At 41.5% G+C, this 26,038-nt stretch overlaps 1 protein-coding gene across 1 annotated transcript in view; it reads right to left on the reverse strand.

The window, feature by feature from the left end:
• The window catches only part of JARID2 (jumonji and AT-rich interaction domain containing 2), a 149,994-nt gene that overhangs the window by 19,223 nt on the left and 104,733 nt on the right, over nt 1-26,038 (reverse strand). The window contains exons 6-11 of the mRNA XM_083187885.1: nt 25,311-25,540; nt 18,461-19,478; nt 10,105-10,601; nt 6,155-6,247; nt 371-489; nt 225-295 (exon numbers count right to left, since the gene is read on the reverse strand). Coding sequence (XP_083044011.1) covers nt 225-295; nt 371-489; nt 6,155-6,247; nt 10,105-10,601; nt 18,461-19,478; nt 25,311-25,540 — 2,028 coding nt within the window. The remainder of the gene's footprint in view (nt 1-224; nt 296-370; nt 490-6,154; nt 6,248-10,104; nt 10,602-18,460; nt 19,479-25,310; nt 25,541-26,038) is intronic.

Consider the following 26,038-nt stretch of genomic DNA (forward strand, 5'->3'; position numbering starts at 1 on the left):
CAACAGAACTCCTGGGCCATAAACCCAGAAGTTCTCAGAACACAAGGGCCAACTCTTATCAGAAGAACTGTCCTGAGGACAATTGTTCATGCATACAATGTTAATAAAGGCCGCTATGCATGCGAGAAGGGTCTGGGTGTATCACATAAAATACCCTTAGTAGCACAGTAATTATGAGGACTACTAATTTAGTGTCATACTATAATGTTTCCACAGTTACTTACCAGGCACAGCACCAAGGTGTCTCAGGATCGATCCTGAATTATTGGGAAGGACTGTGAGATTCCATCCATGTCTGCAAATGAACAAGCTGCATTGTAAATCTCTGTACTGCTCAGTGTAATTCAGCACTTCATGTCCATTTACTCACCGTGAAAAGGGTTCGGCTTTCCCCACAGGGAATCCACTGCCATGAGTATTTGTGTCCACCTTCCCACAATGCACAGCTACATGACAACTCTTCTGTTCAACAACTCGCCAATACTCTTGCTGAAATGAAGAAAACTACGGTCATATTTTTTTCTTGCAACATGTAGTGAAGAACAAAATAAATGAACAGACTAATAGATAGCTGTGTGCGATCATTAGAGAGAGTCTCTACAGCACTACATAATCCTAATAATGTATTTTTTTCATCTTTTCAGCACAAATGAATGAGAAGCAAACTATCATCGGTATTATGTAAAAATGGATCACAAAAGGGATGTGCACATTTATGGCTATTAACATGTTTCAGTGGCTGTAACTTAAGAGAAGATAAACTATGCCATATCTTCGTGAAAACATATGTGGTACACAGAATGCCAGGACTCAAAATAATGGAATGGGTGTAATGGTCACTAACAGCAGAGATCACTTACATGACTTCTCTCACCTAACCACCAGTGTGTAATATGCTCCATGTTTGTGTCTCTAACCACAACCGCTTAAGAAGCGAACGCAAATGGCTAGAATTCTTTGCTAAGCTTTCAATTGCCACTGCCCACAGGGTTTCCACCTGATAAGCTTCCACATGACGACAATAAGATCATGACAATAAACAAATCAGATTAATATGAAAAAGAATGAAAGATTTAATTAGGGTAGCCAATTCAGGGATCTGCGGGATCCAGAGATTTGGCCCAAAAATGACTGGGATTTCAGGATTAGACTGGACAGGACAGTCCAATCCCGGGCAGCGCCTGAGCACTCGCCCGTCGGCAGCACCCCTGCTCTCACTGCCAACAATTCAACGCTCTGCCGCAGCTCCCGGTATGTTGATCTCTCGCCTGCTCCCAGCTCTGCCGCACCACCCGCTCCCACACACACCACCTGGTATGTAAATGTGCGGGGCAGGGGCGTTTTTTTTTATAAAACGACTGTTTCCTTCCTCTTCTAATTTATGTTGGAGAGGGTGTGGCATCCCTTCCTCCATGTCTTCTGGACATGTCCCAAACTAGCACCAATTTAGAAAGCTACACAAGGGCTTATTACTCGTGTCACAGGCGTCAATGTTCCCACTACCCTGAAATGTTACAAACCTAGAAAAATCATAGACCTACACAACAATTAATTTGGCACATTATAAATGCAGTTAAATGCTAAATTTCCCTATACTGGAAGTGTACTTCTGTCCCTTCCATGGCCACCATAACCTCTGCTGTTTGGGATACTTATCAGATGGAGTATCTATCCAGTATAGGAAATAATGGTCTCCCTGGTTGTCCTTCCATGGTGCTGCCTCCCCCCATGACTTATGGCCTCTGACTTCACAATATATATTATTTGCAGATTTCCCATTATTTTTTGTCTCCGTGTAAATGAAATGAAACTACTGTATAAATAATGCTTTCCGGAGGTCCATGGCCGTTTCTCGGTTATCATTGGTATTGCTGCCTATGTACGTTTTGCATATGTAAGTAGAGCGATAATATAGTTTTATCCTGTATGTGAATTGCTGTATTGCCCTACCCTTCCCTTCCCTATGTCTTCCCACCCTCCCTAACCATTTATGATTGTTCTGTGGAAAATTTTCTCAATAAATATATTCCGTTAAAAAAATATAAAAAAATTCCAGCGTCACTCACATTTGTTATCTAAATTCAAATACAAAACCTGTCAAAAAATATTATTGTTCCTATAGAAGGTAACCATTACTGGTCATTATGATGAATAAAAAGTTTGCTTTGTAATTTTCACGCCTATTTTGACAAATTGACTTGGTACTCAAAGGGTTCAAAACCTGTTGATAGGCTAATGTATTATATTATGAGTGTTAGAGAACCATTTTTTTTGTAAACTATTTCTATGGAGTTCAAGAAAAAGAATTTCAGGTTACTGATTGAGTGAGGACAATCAAACCTGACTGAACCCAGATTATATTGTGTGCGCCTTTGTATTTAATATATTTGGAGGCTGTTCTAGTCATGACTAGCCTTCTGTTTATTGTTTCACTGCAGCTGACTTCAGTCAAAATGTATTCCTTTAATTCCACAGAAACTTAATCAAAATCCCAATTCAATCACCCCCCCAGCTGTGAGGACCTGTAAGGCAATGTAGGCGTCAGGCCCCAGCCAAACACAGACTGGCTGCTGCAGACTGCAGGTCTACCTCTTGTATAAGGTTTCCTAATATATATTCAGCTGTAGCGCACACAAGTCACATGTTATTTATATTCATATATATTAAAACCAATCTGTCACTAGTGCATTATGGCACAATGGCAAGAACATAATAATAAGCAGCTTGTTTTATACAATGTCCTAATCTAACCTCTAAAATAATGCTAGGGCTCTTGCGTTTCCTTCAGATTTCACAATCCTATATGACTTAGATTTATGCTGTTCAAGAAGCTTCAGGCAGCCAAACATGAGTACATGCATCATGTACAGCAAAGAGGCTAACAAGCATCTGGTACTGATCATCCACAAAACTAAATGGTATTATCCAGTGCAGGTACAACATGAATATGTAACAGGAGCATACCAAGTGCTAATGCAGCAAAGATAATTACATTATTTACATTTTAATATAGACACATTGTTGGAAGTACTATTGCTACCATTTATAAATGTATTGAACCAAATGTTTTAAGAACTGGTTATTGATGTAGAGGCGGAGTTCTTTGAGGAAACCGGTTTCCTTCGAATTTCACATCCTGAGCAGTAGACGAGTCATTATATTTCTGAAAGGGAGGAGGAGCTATATGTTGCAATGCAATTGGGTATCTAAACTACCAACAAGCTACTTCCCAACACCTCTACGATTCATACATAGGTTACCTCTACTTAGGTCGCCTTCCCTCTGATAACCATCTCTTACTCCCACCTCCAATACTTCACTAGTGCTGTTCTTTCACTTACAAACGACCTACCTACCTGCCTGAGCACAGTCTCTCAAAGTTTTTTTCTCAGAATCTACTTTCATTGTAGCATACTCTACCCTCACAAAGGTGTATAGGAAGAGAGCAATCACAAGATCAGAACCTTCTTTACCCTCACCTCCTATGCACAACATGTACATCTATTTTTTTCTCATTCTGTAAAGTTTTGTGACACCTTATACCCATTTCATATCGCAAATGCCGGATCGCACCCGGGACTTGGACACAGGTCCGTCCCAGCAGCTGACGTCATCGGGAGGGTGGGGCAGAGCATCTCCGGGGGCGGGAGAAGAAGCAGCACTTGGAGCGGATGCTGCCTCCTCACTATAGTGTGAACGGTACCGGGTCTTCACCCGTTCACACTGCCCAGCAACCTGGGTCAAACCTTGGTAAAACCATTCTTTTAACCCGGGTCGGATTGCCAAGTTGCATGGACCCGGGATTTATCAAAAGGCCTTTTCACACCGCACAGTCGCCCCGGTTGACCCGGCAACAACCCAAGTTGGACCCGGGTTATTTGTGCAGTGTGAACGGGGTATTACAAATACATGATAACGATTAATTTAGATTGCTGCATCTATTAGGCTAACATGATCTTGATCAACATCATACAGTCACCATCATAGTAGGAAAACCATCAAGATCACAAAGGTAATTGTGGGTAATATATCAGTATATAGAAGCATGGATGAAGCTGTAATTTAGTTGTATTAGTGCTTTTGAGTAAAAAATACTCAAACTCATATTTAAGCTCTGTTAAAAACATTATTACTAAAAAAAATGTATAAGTGGTCCTATACATGTAAATGTCATACAGAAAGGTTGTGTATATCCCAACCAGATTGTGCAGGAACACCATTTAGTACAACACAAAGATTTCAGGAGACATAATGTAGAACACTGATGGGAGGGGTTCATGTAAGGTGCACTTATATAATACAGTAATTCCCTATTTAAAAGCTACACCAGTAATACCCTACAATGGGCAATATAATAGAATCACCGGTACTTGTTTCCTATCTGGGCGCCCGCTAAGTTAATTGCGCACCATGCTATTCTCCGTATAAAAATCGGATCGCATCGCATCGGATACCACAAATACACATACACGATATTGAACGATGCGATCCGATTCGATTTTCCATAGGAAACAATGTTAAATGGATCAATTTACCCAAATCAGCATAGGGAAGAATGGTAAATGGGCCAGAAACCCCAAAAAAACCCACAGAGCAGTGGAATGTCCCCCCAAAAGTAGTTGACGCCACCCCGCCATCAACGTGAACCCGAAGCGTGGCGAGCGCAGCGAGCCCGCGAGGGGCGGCGGTACGCGTCCTCCGACCTTTTCATGCCCTACTATCCACTAGGGCGTGGAGTGAGAATAGAATAGTGTGGCGAGCGCAGCGAGCCACCGTGCCCGAAGCGTGGCGAGCCCCGCGAGGGGACGCGGATACCTTCACAGGTAAACGCGTCCCTTCGCGGGCTTCCCAGGTGTCCGCGTCGCCATGGACACCTGGGAAGCCCGCGAGGGGACGCGTATAACTGTGAAGGTATCCGCGTGCGCTCGCCACGCTTCGGGCTCGCTGCGCTCGCCACACTATTCTATTCTCACTCCACGCCCTAGTGGATAGTAGGGCATGAAAAGGTCGGAGGACGCGTACCGCCGCCCCTCGCGGGCTCGCTGCGCTCGCCACGCTTCGGGTTCACGTTGATGGCGGGGTGGCGTCAACTACTTTTGGGGGGACATTTCAATGTTCAGGGGTGTTTTTGGCCCATTTACTATTGTTCCTATGATAATTTGGCTAAATTGAGCCATTTCACATTGTTTCCTATGGGAAATCGAATCGGATCGCATCGTATACCATCGTACATCATCGAGTACCAAATCCGATGCGATGCGATTTCATTATGGTGCCGTACGTAGAAAACCTGGGCGCCCAGATAGGAAACAAGTACCGAATCACCTTATTTGGTGACAGGGTAGCTGTCATTCAGAGGCACTTTTTTTTAATATGTTATATTTTTTGGTGTATTACAGAGGGTGATGTATAAAACTTTGGAGAGAGTGGAGATGTTGCACCCAATCAGATTCTGGCTATCATTCACCTAGCAGTCTATAAAATGGCAGTTAGAAGCTTCTCCACTTTTTCTCTCTCTAGGTTTGGTACATCTTCCCCTTAAGCCGGGTACAGACTGGGCCATATGCTGTTCGGTCGGTTGAATCGGAATATCACACATATCGCTCAATGTCTATGCGAGATATGCGAGCTCCCAATGTCACATGACGCTAGATTGGATGCACATTAAACCTAGCGACATCATGCATATTAATGAGGGTTGGAACAGTGATCGTTTTGCCCTTCATTAACATCGCTCCAGTGTGTACACACATTCTAGCTTGCTGGAAATTAGTTTCGATGTCAGAACGATTCCCCGTTGCTCCAGCGTGTACCCAGCTTTAGTGTTGCGACACAATACAAATATGCTATGCTAACATGACCAGTACAGGTTTCTGTTTATAGCATATAATTTCAGGTTAATTATACAGATTGCACATTGCTAGATTAGAACATTTAGGCAGATTTAACGAGTGATATTTTTGTTATCACTCGTAAATGAATAATGGTTCTCCAGCCAATGGCAGTAGCCGATTGGCTGGAGAACAATTTAGCATTCGTTTGTTAAATCTGCCCCTTAGTTTGAAATGTTGGGGTTTTTAATTTCTGTATGTCATCATGCGCAATGCCTTACTACAGCTACTCATTAAGTACTCCTACTAGGGCAGCAGCTGACCTCAACCTCTGCTACTGTTGGCTCCTTGCTGAAACACATGTTCATGACGTTCCTTGCTGTCCGGAAGAAGGTGGTGAGAGACATGGACCTTCCCTGTGGACAACACAGACTGTGAATGAGAATCACATACACACATTCTCCTCCTACAGATAAAGACGGAAAATGCTAAACAGCATTTAGCAAATTCTTAGAATGTCAAAACTGCCATGGTCTACATGACAAAACTAGAATTGGTTATTATTTTAGCTGTATTATACCACTGTAGGGTCAGGGCTGAAGGTTACAGAAAACCACTATCTTTGTAATAATAAACCACCATTGTTCTAACTCAACAATACATCTTTTATTGTATTTTTTATTTGTATTCATTTTTCTCCCATCTCTTATCACTCAATAACATTGTATGCAAGTAAGTGGATGGTGACTACAAATAGGAGAATTACTGTGTGGCCGTGGAAACCAGCGGCACGGAGAAACTTTTTTCTCTACACATGTCAAGACTCTCAATGACCTGCAGAACAAAGTGAAGGCGAGGTAGGGTTAGGTTAGGGAAGGGAGGGTCAGGCTCAGGCACTAGTGGGGAGGGTCAGACACTAAAGCTGCTCATACATGCTGCGTTACCAGCGTGCGTTCCGGGCTTAAATAGCATCCATCGCATTGCATGCCTTGTGCATGCAATGCGATGCGATGTGATGAAAAGCAAGTACAAAAAGTATGTGCAGCACATACTTTTTGTACTGTGCGATGAGATGAAGCGGGAGCGCGGCATCACAGTGCTTAACCCTAGCTCTCCCCTAATGGGAAGGGTTAAATACTAACTGGGAGGGTTAAGGTTAAGAACAAGCAGGGTTAGGGGGTAGGTGGAGAGAGTAAGCACTCTTTACCCAGCGCCTGACAGGATTTACCTATTCGGAATACTGCTGTCAGTCATTTGACTGCTGGCATCCCAACCGCTGGTCACCTAAATCCTGTCTATTATGGTTTAAATACAAATAGATTAAATATTCTGTGTATTAATTAGTAAATACTGTGAAAATGTGTATAACTGATTGACTGCAGTCAATAGAGTTTATTTGGAAAGTATAATTTCCTGATGAAAGATCATAAATATGAATACATTTTAATTGGGTTGACGAGACAGGGGACTAATATATGTGCAGCCAATGTGTGTCTGTTGAAATTGTATTTTGAACATTATCAACTGAACTTCTAAGAACATCTTCATGCTATTCTTGGATCAAGTGGGAAGAATATCCATTTCAGGACATTTTATTGAAGCTAAGAATAATGCACTTGCATCAAAGACACCTACATCTGTATGTATTCTGTTGGTACTCTTTACCTATCACGGCGCCCACGATCTCCATCGCGGGCGTCGTGGGTAAAGAAATCGCGGTGATCGCGGGCATCGCGGCCAGTACATTAATGGCTGCGACGCGATGGCCGCGATCACCGCGATTTCCCATAGGGTTCAATGGTAAATTTAGTGCTGCCCGCGATTTTACATTCAATGCTTCAATGGCCGCGATTTGGCCATAGGAATCAATGTTAAATGGGCTACAGAGCCCAAATAGGCACAATTAACACTTAAATGTCCCCCCAAAATTGTAACGCCACCCCACGATCCACGCCAACCCGAAGCGTAGCGAGCGCAGCGAGCCCGCGAGGGGCGGCGGTACGCGTCCTCCGACCTTTTCATACCCCCACTATCCACGTCGGCGTGGAGTTGAGAATAGAATAGTGTGGCGAGCGCAGCGAGCCACCGAGCCCGAAGCGTGGCGAGCCCCGCGAGGGGACGCGGATACCTTCACAGGTAAACGTGGCCCTACGCGGGCTTCACAGGTATCCACGTCCCCTCGCCACGCTTCGGGCTCGGTGGCTCGCTGCGCTCGCCACACTATTCTATTCTCAACTCCACGCCGACGTGGATAGTGGGGGTATGAAAAGCTTGGAGGACGCGTCACGCCGCCCCTCGCGGGCTCGCTGCGCTCGCCACGCTTCGGGTTGGCGTGGATCGTGGGGTGGCGTTACAAATTTGGGGGGACATTTAAGTGTTAATTGTGCCTATTTGGGCTCTGTAGCCCATTTAACATTGATTCCTATGGCCAAATCGCGGCCATTGAAGCATTGAATGTAAAATCGCGGGCAGCACTAAATTTAACATTGAACCCTATGGGAAATCGCGGTGATCGTGGGCATCGCGTCGCGGCCGTTAATGTACTGGCCGCGATGCCCGCGATCACCGCGATGGGCGCCCAACTAAGTTAAGAGTACCATTCTGTTACTAGTAGCCAGATAGGTGACAAAAATGTATCCGTTTCTGGTTTGCCCTGTGACCAAACTGGTTCACAGTACGTCGGATAGGAGAAGTGGGAGAATTAGGCCTCACTATCCAGGATGTGCTGCAGAAACACATCGTCAACCATACCTCCTGTAGTAACAGGTTCCAGGTGATAGATCAGGAGTGCAATGGTGAAACCGCTTATAATGCAGTATAAGGAGTCAGTAATAGATCATCTTTATACGCCAAAGTGGTAAGCCCACTTGGGTCACTGTGGAATAGTGACATCCTGGACGGGTAGACACTTGACATGTTTTTAACCCAAAAAAATGTGATCATACTGTGTGTTATTAATCCATCTTCATTATGATGGCCATTAGGTCACAGAAAAGATTAAAAAAAAAAATAGCACCCTGTGAAACAGCGGTTACTAACTTAGAAGCCAGTGACATGTAGTCTAACAATGACTGGTTTGTAAGGAAATTTCCTACCAGACTACAGTGTTTAAGCTTGGAGTGTAATTTTTACAATTTTATACCTGTCATAATCCATCAGAAGAAAAATACAATATACACCAACAATTGCACCACGCCTATTTTCCATTGAGCCTGTCTGGCTGTGGAACAGTGTTATACTGTCAGTCAAATGTGAAAGAGAAATTTTGCTTAATGATCCCTTTGACTTTTCTATTTTTTTTTTTCTGCTGAGTAAATATTATTTTCCATGTTTTGTAAATCAAAAGCAGACACACAGGCGATCAGAACTCCTGTACAAGTTGCCATAGCAAGTTATTATCAGTTCCTTAGTAGGGAAAAAAGGCATTTTATCCTGGAACCCTCAATCTCCAGGCATGTTATTACACATCCCCCAGGAAGCAGGGAGAGGGAGGTCAATGATGTGTCCAGTACTTTTGTAAGCAGGGGCGGACTCTCCAGACTACGGAAAAGGTTGCCTTCAGAGTAGCAACCATGCTGCCCCCTGAAACATGTGCCCAGGAGGATGGCACAACACGATCTTGCAATTTTAGGAAAGCAAGATTGGACTAGTCTTGGCTAGATGGTTGTCATCCATTTAGTACTGGAAAGGCAAGGCAGAGTCTCACTGCCAGATGTAACTTAGTATATTATTGGGCCATACCACAGGACTTTTTTAAAAAGTTTTAATACTGATTTGTATTAAATGGGTATATTTTTTAAGGTAGATTAAAAAAAATATCTCCTTTATACCCAACAAAATTATCATAAAATGTAGTTGTCACGTACAGCACAAGCCAAATTCTCCCCCATTTTGTCAAGGACATTTTTACTTGATAAATCCCGTCAACTCCCAGTTAAGTTACTTTTTATGAGAACCTATAAAAAAGAAGTTATGATTTAATCTGTCAACCTACAGTATGTTGAAAAGTGAAAGGATACAGAGCTACAGATTTTGTTTTTGTGTCATATGGGATATTTTTACTCAATTGTCATGGTACGGTCCGAATTCACTATATAAGGCTATGGATGCTGGACAGTATTATATCCTAAGACTAGTCTACAAAATAAACATATGCTAAAATGATATCCCTAAAAACTATTAAACATGATTAAAAGCCACATTCTAAGCATTATAGGATCTGTCAGAGCAATAGTCTGTATTGGTTTAGTTTCCTCATAAATACTTCACTCACTTTGTAGATGCACTTGTGTAGGTCACCAAATAATGTTTTGTCTTCAGGCTGCTCCTCTGTGCATTCCTTTTCCTGAGCAAATAACCTCCTTCTGCCATTTTTTGGAGGAACGTCCATTTCTTTCAACTTCCCACGGAGGCCATTGCGGTGCACCACTCCATTAATTAATCCATTTTTGGGCTCATATCTAGGGAGCAAATGTAATCTATATGCATTTTCGGCATGCCCCTCCAGTGGACCTTTCTTCTTCTCAAGGCTCTCTTTCTCCTGCAGAACTTCCTTCTCCAGCTTTCTGTGCTCCTCTGGGGAAAGAGAGTCATAGGAAAGGAGGTACTGACAGTAGGCCTCTTGCAGCTTTGCCAGTCGGTCTTGTGCGCTTTTTGGGATGCGAAGCATATCTGCCAGTTTGTTCCACTTCTTGAGGTCCGTCACTTGTTGCATGCCACCCATTTCATTTATGAGTTGAAAAAACTGAGCCAGATCTAGCTCACAGCCTCCTATGTTAAAGTTGTGAGGGAAACAAAACAAAAAAAAATCACAATTACAAAATAGAAATGATTGTTCCTTACGGAAGTATAAAAAAGCAATGCAGTGCTGAGGTCCATGACTTCATAGGAATAAAAGTTTCAGCGCTGCAATTCCTAACGTGTTGTTAACAATCTGGCTTAGTGACTAGCTGGGCGCTTAGTTCCATGTTTAGATTGTGTAAGTGACAGAAGTTGTTAATCTTTGGTTTGTACTGAAACTTTTAAAATCAACTCTGTTTGCTTGTTATTTTCGAAATAATAACCTTACATAAGGCCCTGGAAAACAACAGCAGCATTTCTCATTAGATAGGACAGCTAATACCATCTCCCTTTGGTTACTAAACTCTTCCAAAGCTGTAAAAGTAAATCATTTTGAGAATCTAGGGCATCTGTGCGATAGACTTTGTATTGCCTAATGACTACAGTTTGTGGTAAAGACAAAAGTACTGAAATTGTGGTACATTACAAATCAGAAGTCATCGATGTAAGAGGTGCTAGTAGATTCTGTTCAGTGCATTTGGTGCTTCTGTCTACATTATGGTCAGTGAGCACTTCAATGGGCACGGAAACCAGAGGATGCTTAAATATTCTAAATCAGAAGGAGAACATGGGTGATCAACTGCAAAATTTCCTGAGTTCAGACTCACGTTCAGGTGAGGATGCTCACATGTAAACAAAATTAATAAGAGGATTGACTTGCATTTCTTTTCCAGTCGTTTTGTCTCATATTTTGACTTACCACATCCCAAAAGGTCTTGACTAACATTAGGAGTGAGAGATACCTTGTCCGGCAGCCTTTTACTGCTTGGAGGTAGCAATTTTTCTGGACAACTGGAATGGTCAGAGGTGCGTGCAGGTATCTTCCCCACACTGTTAGGCAGCAGAGATCAAGATACGCGGTTTTGGACACACTCTGGAGATCATTATTCTGATTACTGCTTCACTGCTGAATTTGCCCAAGATTAGCAATACATAACACTCCCATTCTGCCTGTGTGTCAGCATGGTGGTAATGTATTGATGATTCCATACAGAAATGATTACAAAGATGAATCGTAAAAGCACCCAGCGGCACTTTTAGCTGGCACGTCTTCTGTCAGGATAAAACGCTGTGAAAAGATTCTTGACTGCCTATTAGGCACATTTGAAGAAACAGAGAGAGAGATCAGTTTTACAGCCTTTAAAATACTAGTGGTTTCTTAGAGAACCCCGAATATGTGCTTAGGGTTGTCACAAGTGAGAACTCTGCCACTGTAAAATATCTCTGATCCTTGTATTGCAAACAGGGACCAGGCTTCTTCTCTTCTCAATTCTTTCTCATTTTATACGATTCTGATTCTACAATTCAGTACGATTCAGAATGCGTCTGGTTTTGTTTTGATTTTAAACCGCCCACCAACCAATCCGCCCATCCTTGCATGCGATGCACATAATATTTGCGTACACCCACCAATAACTTGTGACAGCCCTTATTTTACAATAATATATATATATATATATATATATATATATATATATATATATGGTATATGCATGGTAGTGTCAGCATACAGAAAATCTATTAATGCAGTGGCTCCCAAACTGTGTGCCGTGGCACCCTGGGGTGCCTTAGGGGACTTGCAGGGGTGCCCTGGGTTGGTGGTAAAGGACTAATTCAAGTTATTCATGTCCAATATAATAGTCAAATTGTGGACAAACAGAGAATCACGTCCATTACCACATAACAGATCCCAAGGATGAGAAACACAAATTTACTTAACTTAATATTTGTTTCTGACTTTCTCAATGAGAAACCTTTAGCCTATAGGTGCCGTGAAAAGATTTCTGATGCTTCGAGGTGCCGTGATTCAAAAAGTTTGGGAACCCCTGTATTAATGACTAAATTAGGTAATAATCAAAGCTTGAAAGCCCTTTTGTTCTTGTCTCAATCCATTGTCTGCCTTTGTTATTTCAACTATTCAGGAAGTATTCCTCAAATTTCCATACGTTTCATGCTAATAAGCAAATGTTGCATGAAGAAGGTTGCACTATTATCAGAGAGACAGTGGACATTGGCACACTATGTGCCTGCCATCTATAGTGTCTGTGCTGACACACACTTGCATTCTATGTAAAAATAGCGACATGATTCAAAACCTCAACCAACCTTAGTGCCTTTAACAAACATCTTGATTAAGACGGACTTTATTACATTAATATATGATTCTATAAGGTTACAAAAAAAAAAGGCACTGGGCAGAAACAACAGCGAAACATCGCAGTAGGTCACGATCTCGGTGTAAGGTCAGACTTGGAAAAAGGTGCAATAAAACGCTAGACAGCCAATCAATTCTAGTTTCTTAATATCAGGCACCAACGTTGATTATGTACTGAATCATGTCTCCGGTATTGTACAAATTAAGGAAAAACAGGTCTCACCCAGGTTGTGAAATGTACTTCTTTAAGTTGAAAAACCTAAAAAAACTATCTGAATACAACATTTAAAAAAAATGTAACATACATAAAAGTGGTTGGGGTAAGGATGAAAGGGCTATGTACTAACATGAAGTCAAGCATCAGTTTCAGATTACATGTGGTTTTCGTCTAGCACCATATATAAAGCCAGCAGACAAATCACTAGTGCTGATCACCTGCGGTTATCTGGTATTAAACAGAAACACACCAATCCGAGATATCTTACATAAAGTGACACTGATTGATGTGCTTGGGAAAAATCTTGTGCTAAGATTTAATAGCTAGCATTCTTTCAAGCACATGGATTTCAAATGGCTGGTGACTGCATTGTTCATGTATTCCTTTAAAGCAACCTTTACTATATACATTTTACTGCATATCCAGCTTACGCACATTGACTATTTTGATTCCAGAAATAATATTTTGTTTTATATTTAATGACATGGTGAATCAAGGTTTGAGCAACTACTTATTCAATTGAATTTTTTTTTTTTTTCAAACTGTGCTATTTAACGCCTCATTTGGTAGAATAGGCAAGGATCTAAGATCGGTTTGATTCTCTGCCTTACAATCATACACACAGATCCATGTCAGAATTTGTGGAACAATAATGGAAGACAAGTATATAGTTATAACTTGATCTTGGCTGTTTCATTATCAACTATAAAGCATCCATTGAAAAGTTACAAGCATAGTTTGGTGCTAATCAGCAACAGATCTTGGGCCTGCTATTTATGTGCCATCTTAGTACAAGGCTCCCTTTCAAATCGAGAAATGTTTGTGCAAACTTATTGAAAAGAAGAACACAGGCAGAAGAAAACATCGAATAGGGAACAGTATGAGCATCATAATGTTGGTCCTTGCGTTGAGTATCTGTGTCCTTAGGAGAATTGATGGTCACATTTGAGCAAAGGTCCCTAAAGCTAACAATCTGATTGCAGGACAGAACGGGTTAGCTATTCATTCAAATTTGTAGTTTCTTTGTAGCATTCCATCAATATTCTGAAATTCAAAATGAATCTTAAAAAAAAAAGTCTAATTTTAAGTAAGAAATGTTAAATCGAGTAGTCTTAAATGCTCAATTCAATAACGTGCCTGTAGATGTCTGTCACACATGAATACATGCATGTGTTTTTAAAAGGTACAAGAAAAGTGTACGTAAAGCAATCAAAGGGCAGTATTCAATGCTCTGGATTCACCGTTTTTTGGGGGGCGCATCGGGCTGTTTTCACTCTCTGCGGTGAATTATTTTCAGTGAAAATCTGATTCGCCCTAATCAATGTTCACTGTTCGCCGAAAGCAAACAGTGAATGCCGGACAGTTCTCCGTTTCATGCTCGCTGCAATTCTCTGGTGTATTTCAATGGGGTTTTCACTGTGATTCGCCGAGAGTGTATTCAATGCTAGGATAGAGAAGTGCTTTCAGCATGATTTTCGCCATGATACACCATTTAGCATTCGCCATCTTTTTAAGGTGAACTGGAATGTGATCTTTTAATATAAAGTTGTTGTTTTTTTGGTGTCAAAAAAATCAATAATTTTATTATGTGGAAGGGGCATGCTATTTGGATTCATGTGCTGCAATACATTTAATTTTAGATTTTTTTTTTTTACATGATGTCAGTAGGTGGAGCCGCTCATTACATATTCGCTGCACTTGGTCCGGCTCATTACATCTATGCGAGCGGGACCAGAGCAGCCCTCCTTCTCCTCCCTAGTTGCAGGGAACACCTGCCTGCTGGTGGTTGGCATGCAGCGGGGTCTGGCAGCGCAGGGTCAGGTTGGGTAGCGCTGGTGGGCAGGGGGTCCATACAGTGTATGTGACATCAGCGACTGGGTCCCTGCGGCGGATGGGAACTACTAGTTCCCATCCGCCGCAGGGACCCCGCCTCTGGTCTTATATACACCGTAGGGGCCCCCTGCCCGTCAGCGTTACCCGGCCTGACCCTGTGCTGCCTGTGTCCCTGCCAGCCCTCCTTCTCCCCCACACAGCGCCCGGCGCAGACAGGGAGGCTTCCATCATCCGAGGGGGGGGGGTTTTTACAATTACAGCGAGCCCCTGACGCATTGAATAGGGGGAGAGGGAGGGCTGGCAGCGAATCCTACAGCACCCCAGAATGCAGAGAATGTGCAGCGAGTGAGTGTATAAAAATCATTGAATACTGGCCAAAAAGTCAATTTGAATACTGGGATTTACACAAAGAAATACGAGTGACAGTGGGTTATGCATAGCACAAGCAGTGATAAAAAGAATAGAGGGTTTGGCTGCAAGCTGTTTAGTCTGATGAAGTGATAGAGGTAGCTACCCCTAATGAACAAAAAGGGAATGTGGAGAAACTTTAAAAACACTAGAACTGTAAAACCATGCACAAAATGGTTCATTAATTTATACAGTATTACACACAATTAAATTTACAAATATGAACTCTGGAATGGCTAAACAATAATGGCAAATTTGTACCTTGTACTCAGGGGAGGAGAAATGACCATTAAAGACTACGGCACCAGTCTGGCTGACATTTCTCAGTAAGGAATAAAAAGTAAATAAGTCAAATATATATATATATATATATATATATATATATATATATATACACAACTCCACTTCTGCCGGCACTCCGTTATAATAATGGTGCAGCTTGCTTCAGGTGCCCGAATAGTGCATATATACCTCCAATCCTTTACAGGAATAAACGGCACTCTGAAGACTGATTAAGTTATCAACTTATATTTTCAAAACATAGCAGGAGAACGTTTCGGGGTATGAGCCCCGTCCTCAGCTCCGACCTACAGCACACAAACAGAGTACAATACATACATTTATACTCACAAGTCACTTTGCTTGGCCCAGGAGCCGCCGCACACGCCGTCTCATCAGCCGGAAGTCGTCATCACCGGCATCCGGCGTGACCAGCAAGCTGCGTTGCCAAGCAACCGCTAGCCTGCGTGTCACTACCAGGAAGCCCAGTGACACGCATAACCCGGCAAGGAGCACGGGCGTGTGTGACTGCTACCCCCAGGCCAGCCTGCAACTAGATACTACAGGGATACGGAGGAACGGCACCAGGTCCTACCTGCAAGTGTGGTGCGGGGTCTAAGAGGCTGTCACAAGAGAGAGTGTAACGCTCATCTCGATCTCACCTCTAATCCCGTTTCCATCTGACTTACAGCGTTGAATCTGGGCACTCTATCATCCGGGCGTCCCTGCAGAAAAATACAAAAAAGAATTACATACAAAAAGATTTTATATCGGGTGTGAGGCAAAATGCCATAAATACAGCAATGAGAAATATCCCAGAAAAAAACAATGACAGAAAACATGAATATAGGGTAAATATCATAAACAAATATACTTAGAGAAACTAGAAATAGACAGCTACCTTCTACATGCTACATGAGACTATTCCAATTTAATTTGTCATTGAGTCCATCAGGCCTGATGGTACCCAATTTAAAAATCCATTTGGACTCAAGGCTCTGACAAAATGTTTGACATAAGATTTGTCCTCACATGTAGATCCTCTTTTGTGGTATACGCGATTGTCTGTCCATGTGGTCTTTACTACATCGGACAGACCACGCGTCCATTCCGTGATCGAATGGCGTTACACAGGTCCGACATTAGTCTGTCCAATTCAGGCAGGCTGATAGATCGCCCTGTAGCACGCCATTTCAAAAGTAAAAAGCATCCTATCTCCTCTCTACAATATTTTATTATTGATCATGTGAAAGAAACCATGAGGGGCGGAGACAGGGCTAAGAAATTATTGATCCTTGAGTCCAAATGGATTTTTAAATTGGGTACCATCAGGCCTGATGGACTCAATGACAAATTAAATTGGAATAGTCTCATGTAGCATGTAGAAGGTAGCTGTCTATTTCTAGTTTCTCTAAGTATATTTGTTTATGATATTTACCCTATATTCATGTTTTCTGTCATTGTTTTTTTCTGGGATATTTCTCATTGCTGTATTTATGGCATTTTGCCTCACACCCGATATAAAATCTTTTTGTATGTAATTCTTTTTTGTATTTTTCTGCAGGGACGCCCGGATGATAGAGTGCCCAGATTCAACGCTGTAAGTCAGATGGAAACGGGATTAGAGGTGAGATCGAGATGAGCGTTACACTCTCTCTTGTGACAGCCTCTTAGACCCCGCACCACACTTGCAGGTAGGACCTGGTGCCGTTCCTCCGTATCCCTGTAGTATCTAGTTGCAGGCTGGCCTGGGGGTAGCAGTCACACACGCCCGTGCTCCTTGCCGGGTTATGCGTGTCACTGGGCTTCCTGGTAGTGACACGCAGGCTAGCGGTTGCTTGGCAACGCAGCTTGCTGGTCACGCCGGATGCCGGTGATGACGACTTCCGGCTGATGAGACGGCGTGTGCGGCGGCTCCTGGGCCAAGCAAAGTGACTTGTGAGTATAAATGTATGTATTGTACTCTGTTTGTGTGCTGTAGGTCGGAGCTGAGGACGGGGCTCATACCCCGAAACGTTCTCCTGCTATGTTTTGAAAATATAAGTTGATAACTTAATCAGTCTTCAGAGTGCCGTTTATTCCTGTAAAGGATTGGAGGTATATATATATATATATATATATATATATATAACCTCCAATATACTAGGCGTCACTCCAGGTCTTAGGTGAAAACGTGATGTTTATTAATCCTTCTAACGGTCAACGCCGTTTCGGGCAGTCGCCCTTCGTCAGGACCAGAAGAACACAAAATTCAACAGTGAATTTTGTGTTCTTCTGGTCCTGACGAAGGGCGACTGCCCGAAACGGCGTTGACCGTTAGAAGGATTAATAAACATCACGTTTTCACCTAAGACCTGGAGTGACGCCTAGTATATTGGAGGTTGCATTAGTAGCTGCAAGGCTACTTGGGAAGGCACCCGGGCACGAACACCAACTGAGCGAGGAGTGCCGGACACCCCACAAGTTTTATATATATATATATATATATATTTATTTTTATATATATATATATATATATATATATATATATATATATATATATATATATATATATATATATATATATATATATATATATATATATATATATATATATATATATATTTATATTTATTTGCAGGGATAAGTTTAGGTTTCCCACAGCGACACTAGGAATATTCTTGGATAGTACATAGGAACTACATAATGCAATCCTATAGCAGGCATTTCAAGTTATTAGAGAAAACATTTTCATAGAGGATAAAAATAGAAAGAGTGGAAGTTTATTAGTGCATATTAAATCAACACAAATACGACTTTGTCGATTCCCTTCAAATCAGCCTGTTGAGAGAGAACGAAAGTAAAGGCAGAATAGATGGATAAACAATCCATGCAGTTTTGTCACCATATTACCCTTACCTATAAGTGGAAGATCATCCATGGTGATGCCCTGAGATTTGAGGTGCTTCTTGATGCAGGCAAGCCGCTGCACATTTGGACCCCAGCGTCGGCCAATCTTGTGAATGTGTTGCATTTGTGTCACAAAGCGCATCTCGTCGTTCAGCTTGCACTCTGGCCTCCAGTCTGTTGGGGGGATCACTGTGCACATTCCATACTTCTCCACTCGGGCACGGATAGATTCTATGTAGATCAGTGGGTCATGGAACTCCTTGGCAGAAGGTCGGAGGACAGGGATCTCACACATGGCTACGCACCTGGCCCTCCCAGCAACTTTTTCTGGTTTTGGGGAGTCCGGAGGTTTGTGCGAACAATCTGTCTGCGAGGTAGAGCGATTTTCACAGCCGGCATCTTCAGTCTTACTCCGGGTTTGTGTAACTGGTGTGCTCTTTGCTGCCGAGGCCCGCTTTGGCCTGTTTCTCTCCAGCATCTTCTCTGGCACTTCTTTTTTTATGTGTCCATTAAGCACCATTTTTTCCGCCGCTAACCTCTTGCTTCTGACCTCTGGCAAGCTGGCGGATAGTTTCATTTTCTTTACCAAAGGCTGTGCCTTGTTGGGGAGGTTTGCCTCCTCCAAACGTCTTTTTGAGTAACGCAGTCCCTCCCTTAGCTGCCTACCCTCCTCCCTAGTGCATGTCTTTTTGTTCAACTTGCCATTCACCTTGACACAGTTAATACCAGTGGCACAGTTGGGCTTGGGTGTGGATAGAGATAGCACCTGTTTACGAGTTTTTGCATTGCTGCTTTCTGTGGTCCCTGAGATTGTGTGGTGAACAGATGAACTGGTTTTGCTGTGATTCAGTTTGGTTGCCTTATCCAGTTCTTTCTTGGCTTTGGTGTACGTGACCGTTCCCTTAGTCACCGTTGCAGTATACTTCACAGTTTTGGACGGTGAAGGTCTCGCTTCTCTTGTCTTTTTGGCACCGACTGCATTAGAACCCAATGATGATAATCGGGTTATTCCATTCACCTTGGAAACCTGGAGAATTGTGGGATGGCAGAAAGCAAAAATTTTAAAATTAAAAAATAAACTCGGTGGATGGTTTGCAGTGCAGTGGTTTTCTAATACTCTATTAAACAATTCTCATGAATTGCTAAGTAACAGCATAGCTCTAACATGGGTACATGCACATTAAAATGATTATATACAGTTATTTAATATGTGCATGTATGACATGGCAACAGGCATTCTCTTCTCTAATTTACTTTAGTCATAGCTGCATATACAGAAAAATCCTATTTATAATACATCCTAAATATATATACTTCCTCCATAATTTTACAAGTGCCCTTAGCTGAATTACTTAAACCAACAAATCTTTAACTCTCTTGCAAAGAATATGTTGTGTTACCATTAGAGTAAACCTTCGACATGTGCCACAATATATTTGGTAGCTGTCAGATGAAATGACCATCTATTCCCTTTGAGTATGCATTGTGCAATCTCAGTATCCTGGAGAAAAGTAATGTGTAATATATGTACTCATGTCATAGGCACACGAAGGAGCGATGGATAATAATTAGGGTTTTCTGTCTCCTACTAAAGAATTTAGCATAGAGCAGAGCCGCTTTTACACCGCCGCAAAATCCCGGGTCTTCGACGGGTCAGCGGCGGTGTAAATGGGACACGCTGTGTCCCTTTACATGGCACACACAGCCTGCACTGCTGTCTGCTATACTCTGCAGACAGCAGCGGTGGTGAATGGATGCCTGTGTGCGGAATCCATTCACCACCTGGACGAGGGGTGCACGGGGGCTGGGGGCAGCCCAGCAGCTTACCTTGGAGATGGGCTGCCCAGCACAGCGATTGGTGTTTCATCTCCAAGAACCGCCTCCGTCTACACTGCGGGTGTGCACCACAGTGTAAACGGTGTAAATACCGGATCGGACCCAGCTTTTTGTTGTAAAAGGGGTATAAGATTTGCACAATCTCACAGCGTATAACTAGGTGTGCCCTTTTTCATTATTAATACATGCTGGGCTGTCTCCATACTCACATTATATTTAGAAAACTTTAAATGGGGGAGGACAACAATTTATTAAAAAAGCAATCCAGTCCCCTTGTGTTCATTATGCCTAAGGCAGCATCTCTTTTTGGATCATGTGCCTGCCAGCTTACTGCATATAGCACATTAGTATTATTACAACTACGATTGCATAGTTCTTCAATAAATCTACCTAAATACTTTAACTGCTGTCAGTTGCGAGAACTAATGGGCTGTGGCAACAAGATCATATTCAGGGTCCTCACATGTGACCCTCAACCACTTAAAAAGACCATTACATTTAAAGAAAGATTATATTATGAAGATCCATTTACAGCTGTAGCAGAATGTGAAACATTTCCAGGGGCAGCCGATGTTTAAAAATTGCATGAAATGCACAGCACAGTGCCTTTTACAAATCTATCATTTTACTGTAATGGTTTTGCTAGTAGAAGAATATGTAAAAAAAAAAAAAAAGTCATTTTTATATAGTGCAATAAATGACTGATGTCAGCGTCTGAAGGGCACAATGGACCACAGAGACCGCACAAGACAGCACCATAGACCACAGAGAACGTACAAGACAGCCCCAAAGGCAACAGAGACCGTACACAACAGCACGATAGACCACAGAGACCATACAATACAACGATATGGACACAGTACAAGACAACAATAACATCATGTACCACTGAGATAGCACAAGACAGAGCTATAAACTACAGAAACCATACAAGACAGAACCATGAACCACAGAGACCGCACAAGAGAGCACCATAGACTGTACAAGGCAAACACCATGGACCACAGACACAGCACAAAAAGACAACATGCTTTTAAATGCACCACGTTCAGCAGAAATAGACCCCTGGAACTTATTTGAAACCGTTGGCAACTATACTAAAGGTGATATCACTAAAATGTCCATAAAAATAGACTATGTGGACAAAAGTGTAAATCTGTAAATCCACCATGTGCATTGATTACTGCAGAAACCATTCTTGCAAACTGTCCTAAAGTTCCTGGACAACAGCAGGCAAAACATTTTGCCATTCTACCTTAATACAATAACCACAGTGACATTGAAGAAGGTCAAGGCTGCCTAGAAGGCACCAATCACTCCAATTCATCCCAGAGGTTCTCAATGGGGTTAAGATATGGACTCTGGGTTACTGAATTTCGGCGCCACAATTCCAATTGATGTCGGTAATCCGGCACCGGCTTCCCGGCAGTGGCCTATATGCCGGTGTCCATAGAGTGATGCTGGCATCCCCAGAAAACAATGGTATAGATTAATTATATGGGACAGTTAGGCAAGAGAAAAAAATATATATATATTTATTTGATATATGCATGGTATTGTCAGCATACAGAAAATCTATAAAGGCGGACTATAAATACTTCATATGCAATTGAAGAGACACAGATGGAAGCATGAATAAAACACTACATACAAACATTTAGATCTACTGAACTAGCTAAGAATGATACATATTTACTATCCGTACGTTCTGAAATGGAGACCCTGCAAATTAAATCGAGGCAAGCATACAATAAAAATTCAGGTGAACTTGTTTACCCCGAGGTCAGGACACGCCTCCTAAGGTTAGAGGAGAGGAAGGTTTCACACCCAGTGCAGGAAGGGTTTCTTTGCAGTATGGACAGTTAAGATATGGTACTCTGCCAGAGAAGGTTGTGATGGCAGACTCAAATGATACATTTAATAAAAGGGTTAGACATTTTTAGAAGAAACCGTATCCAGGGTTATAACCATTCATTTGTATGTATAATAGTGGACCAACAGAGAAATCACACAGCCATTTTGGGTCATCAGAGATTCTGGTTTAAAACAGATGGGTAGTCTGGGTCATTTATAAATATAAGCTATGCACCGAAAGAGATCAAGTGTAGGTTGAAATTGATGGACTAATGTCTTTTTTTCAACGTTAACAACTATGTTGTTATGTAATAAAGTGAGGTCAATAAAATTGCATAAATAAAAATACACCAATGTTATAAATGCAAACACAAACATAATTCTGTATAGACAAATACAATAATGAATACTTTAAACTGTGGACCACTGCTGAAGGACATGGTCATCCAAAGTAATAGAGAACTTAGCCCTAACCTTCTTCTAAAATCACCACAGTTTTTCCATGAATAAGCTCAGAAGAGTTTTTGCCAGAACAATAGCTTACCTGAATGCCATTTTACATCCAATTCAATTCTAACTGTGGCAGAATAGGCCATCAGCGTGAATTGACAATATATTGTTATGTAAGAGACATCCAAATAAAGGTAGAACCGGACACTTATGCGAAAAGATGGCGCATGATGCAATTAGATAATGGTGATGGTCAGGTAATTTGTTCTGTTGCTTCATCAGTAAAGCAGTAGATAAAGTTTTAGAATAAAATGAAATTACCTTTTATCATTTAGTGACAAAAGAAAGCTAGATTTAACTTGCCTTCAGTGGCTATTCCCAAAGAAGTTTGGAATTAACAAAAAAATCCAAACTTCAAACAATCCTAAACAACGATATATATGTAGCATAAGGTTAAATATGGTGTTCCGCCTTACTCTTCCTTTTCAACATCATTTATTATTTTTATGATATATTTTTTTAAACATAAGAAAATTCCTACTGTATCACAAGCAAAAGAAAACACATTACAGATAAAGCCCTCTCTTGGTTCTCATCCTACCTATGTAACCACTCCTTTAGTGTTCGTTTCTCGTATTTTACCTCCTCTTCACTACCTCTTTCAGTTGGAGTACCCCAGGGTTCAGTTTTAGGTCCTCTGCTTTTCTCAATCTCTAACCTCATCTCTTGGCAAACTAATCAGCTCTTTTGGATTTCAGTATTTTCAGTATGCGGATGATACCCGGCTCTACCTATCCTCCCCAGACCTGTCCCAATCTGTATTGAGCCATGTCTCTGAATGCCTTTCTGCTGTTTCATCCTGGATGTCAACACGCCACCTCAAACTTAATATTTCAAAAACAGAATTAATTATATTTCCACGAATAAATCATAGTTACCAACCTGATATCTCTATTGCTGTTGAGAGGATGACAATCACTCCTACTTCTCAAGCTCGCTGCCTAGGTGTTATCCTTGACTCTGAACTTTCCTTTGTACCCCACATTCAATCTGTCTCAAAATCATGCCACATGCACCTAAAAAACATATTCAAAATTCGCCCTTACCTTACACAAGACACTGCAACAACTCTAATCCATGCTCTCATCATCTCGCGCATTGATTATTGCAATAGTCTCCTTATTGGTCTTCCCCAAGACAGACTCTCACCACTACAGTCCATCATGAATGCATCTGCGAGGCTAATCTTCCTAGCCAGACGTTAATCGTCTGCAAAGCTACTCTGTGAGTCACTTCATTGGTTACCTGTATTCTACCGTATTCAATACAAAATTCTTTTACTTACACACAAAGCCATAAACCAAACTATACCAACCTACATATCTTCTCTTATCTCAAAATATCTTCCAACCCGACCTCCACGCTCCTCCCAAGATCTGCGTCTCTCATCCACAGTCATTACTCGCTCCCATTCCCGATTGCAGGACTTTCTTCGGGCTGCATCCACTCTGTGGAATTCCCTCCCAAGCACAATAAGACTCTCCCCCAGTCTCCAAACCTATAAACGTTTCCTGAAAACTCATCTCTTCAGGCAAGCTTATCAAATTCCAGAACGAGCCACAGAACCTTGCATTTTGGTGGAATCGATGCAATAAAGAATTCAGTATCTATCCTTATGTATCAATGCCTATTTCCCTATAGATTGTAAGCTTGCGAGCAGGGCCCTCCTACCTTTTGACCCTGTTTGTTGTATCACTCTCTCCTTTTGTAAAGCGCAACAGAACATGCTGCGCTATATAAGAAACTGTTAATAAATAAATAAATGACTGGAAATGGAAAAATAGAGCATTTCCATTGACAGGTAATTTTTTAGGTGAAAGTGCTGCGTAATATGTGTGGGTTATATAAATAACCGGTAATAATAACAATAATAAACAATTTTTCCCTGCAGTATTGTTACCTACTAACCGGGAATTGAAAAAAAAAAAAAAAGTTTAACAAATATTTTTTTTTTGGGGGGGGGGGGGGGGGGTGTTTAAACCAGTTCTAAACACTAACTATGTTTTTTTGCTTTCTAATATAAATGTTCTTGGGCTTTGAGTCGATTTATTTTGCATTTTCCAATAAAACCAATTTTTTACAGATTATTCCTATTACATCTAAATATACTTATATGAACTTATATTAACTCTTTGAGTGTCAAAATTGCTGTGAGACACCCTCAAAACATCCACTAAAAATGCCAGCGTCACTCACAATGACTGTTCTTTTAGTATAAATAAATATACATGCAGCCAAGTCAATTAATTGAAGTTTAGATAAATATTGCACCCAAAAAAAGAACAGTCGCTGTGAGCGATGCGATACTTTAAAATTTGAATAGTAATACAAAATGGAAAATGCAAAAGTACTTTTCAAAGAAACACACAAAAGGAGGAGTTAAGCATTAGCACTGGACATGCCACGGGCATTAAACATTGTGAATAAAAACACTTTGTTTTAGTATAATAGAATTGTCTTTGTTTATTTAAGAAGTGACATCATGGTGCCACTAGTCACAGTATAATAAGAATAATAATTATAATTGAATGTTTTTTTCTTTGTTTTTAAACAGCAAACCCGTACTATCCAAGCAGCCACGCAACATTTATAGTCATTATTTTACCAGGAAAATTGTTCAAACTTAAGATAAACAATACAATAAAATTATTTTCTTCACCTGTTTCCTTAAGTCCTGAGCCGATCTAAGATGACTGTGGTGGTTGTTAGCGTTGAGCCCTTTGGCATATGAGCCCGTATTAGAAGCAGGTTGGTGGGTAGCAGCGGTAGACTCTCTCCGGCTCTCGGCTTTGTGATAACCATTCCTCTCTTTTCCCGGTGTGACTTCTTTGCTTTTGTGTCTGTGGGAGGATTCTTTGTACTTTGATGATTTGCAAGACCCATTAAAAACTAAAAAAAAGTATAAAAAATAATAATTAGATCAAACACTTGATACAACAAAGATATTATCAGATGTTTAACACTTAATGACCCCTTTTTCATTTAAATGGACATTATTAAAAAATGTATTGCGTACACTGTATTGTGATGACGGCTGACATTGCAGTCCCAATGACCATTTAACCCTTTGAGTGCCAAAATCTCAGAGAGATGTTCCAAATAGAAGCTAAAAATGTAAGCACTGCTAGAGTACAGGACTTAGCCCGTGCTGCACCCCTTCAGTGGAACGCACTCTCTCGCTCCATTAGACTCTCCCCGACCTTGCAAAGCTTGAAACGGGCACTGAAAACTCACCTATTCATCAAAGCATACCCGTCCACTGCATAAACCAGATGGTTCTCCGACCCCTTGCCTGTTTACATCCTGCTATCTAACCACCACCCACTTGCTTGCACCTCTTGTAATCTGTCTGTCTCCCCTTCCTACTAGATTGTAAGCTCCTCCGAG

Source organism: Crinia signifera, chromosome 5 (genome assembly GCF_055691185.1).
Source record: "Crinia signifera chromosome 5, ASM5569118v1, whole genome shotgun sequence".
NCBI lineage: Eukaryota > Metazoa > Chordata > Amphibia > Anura > Myobatrachidae > Crinia > Crinia signifera.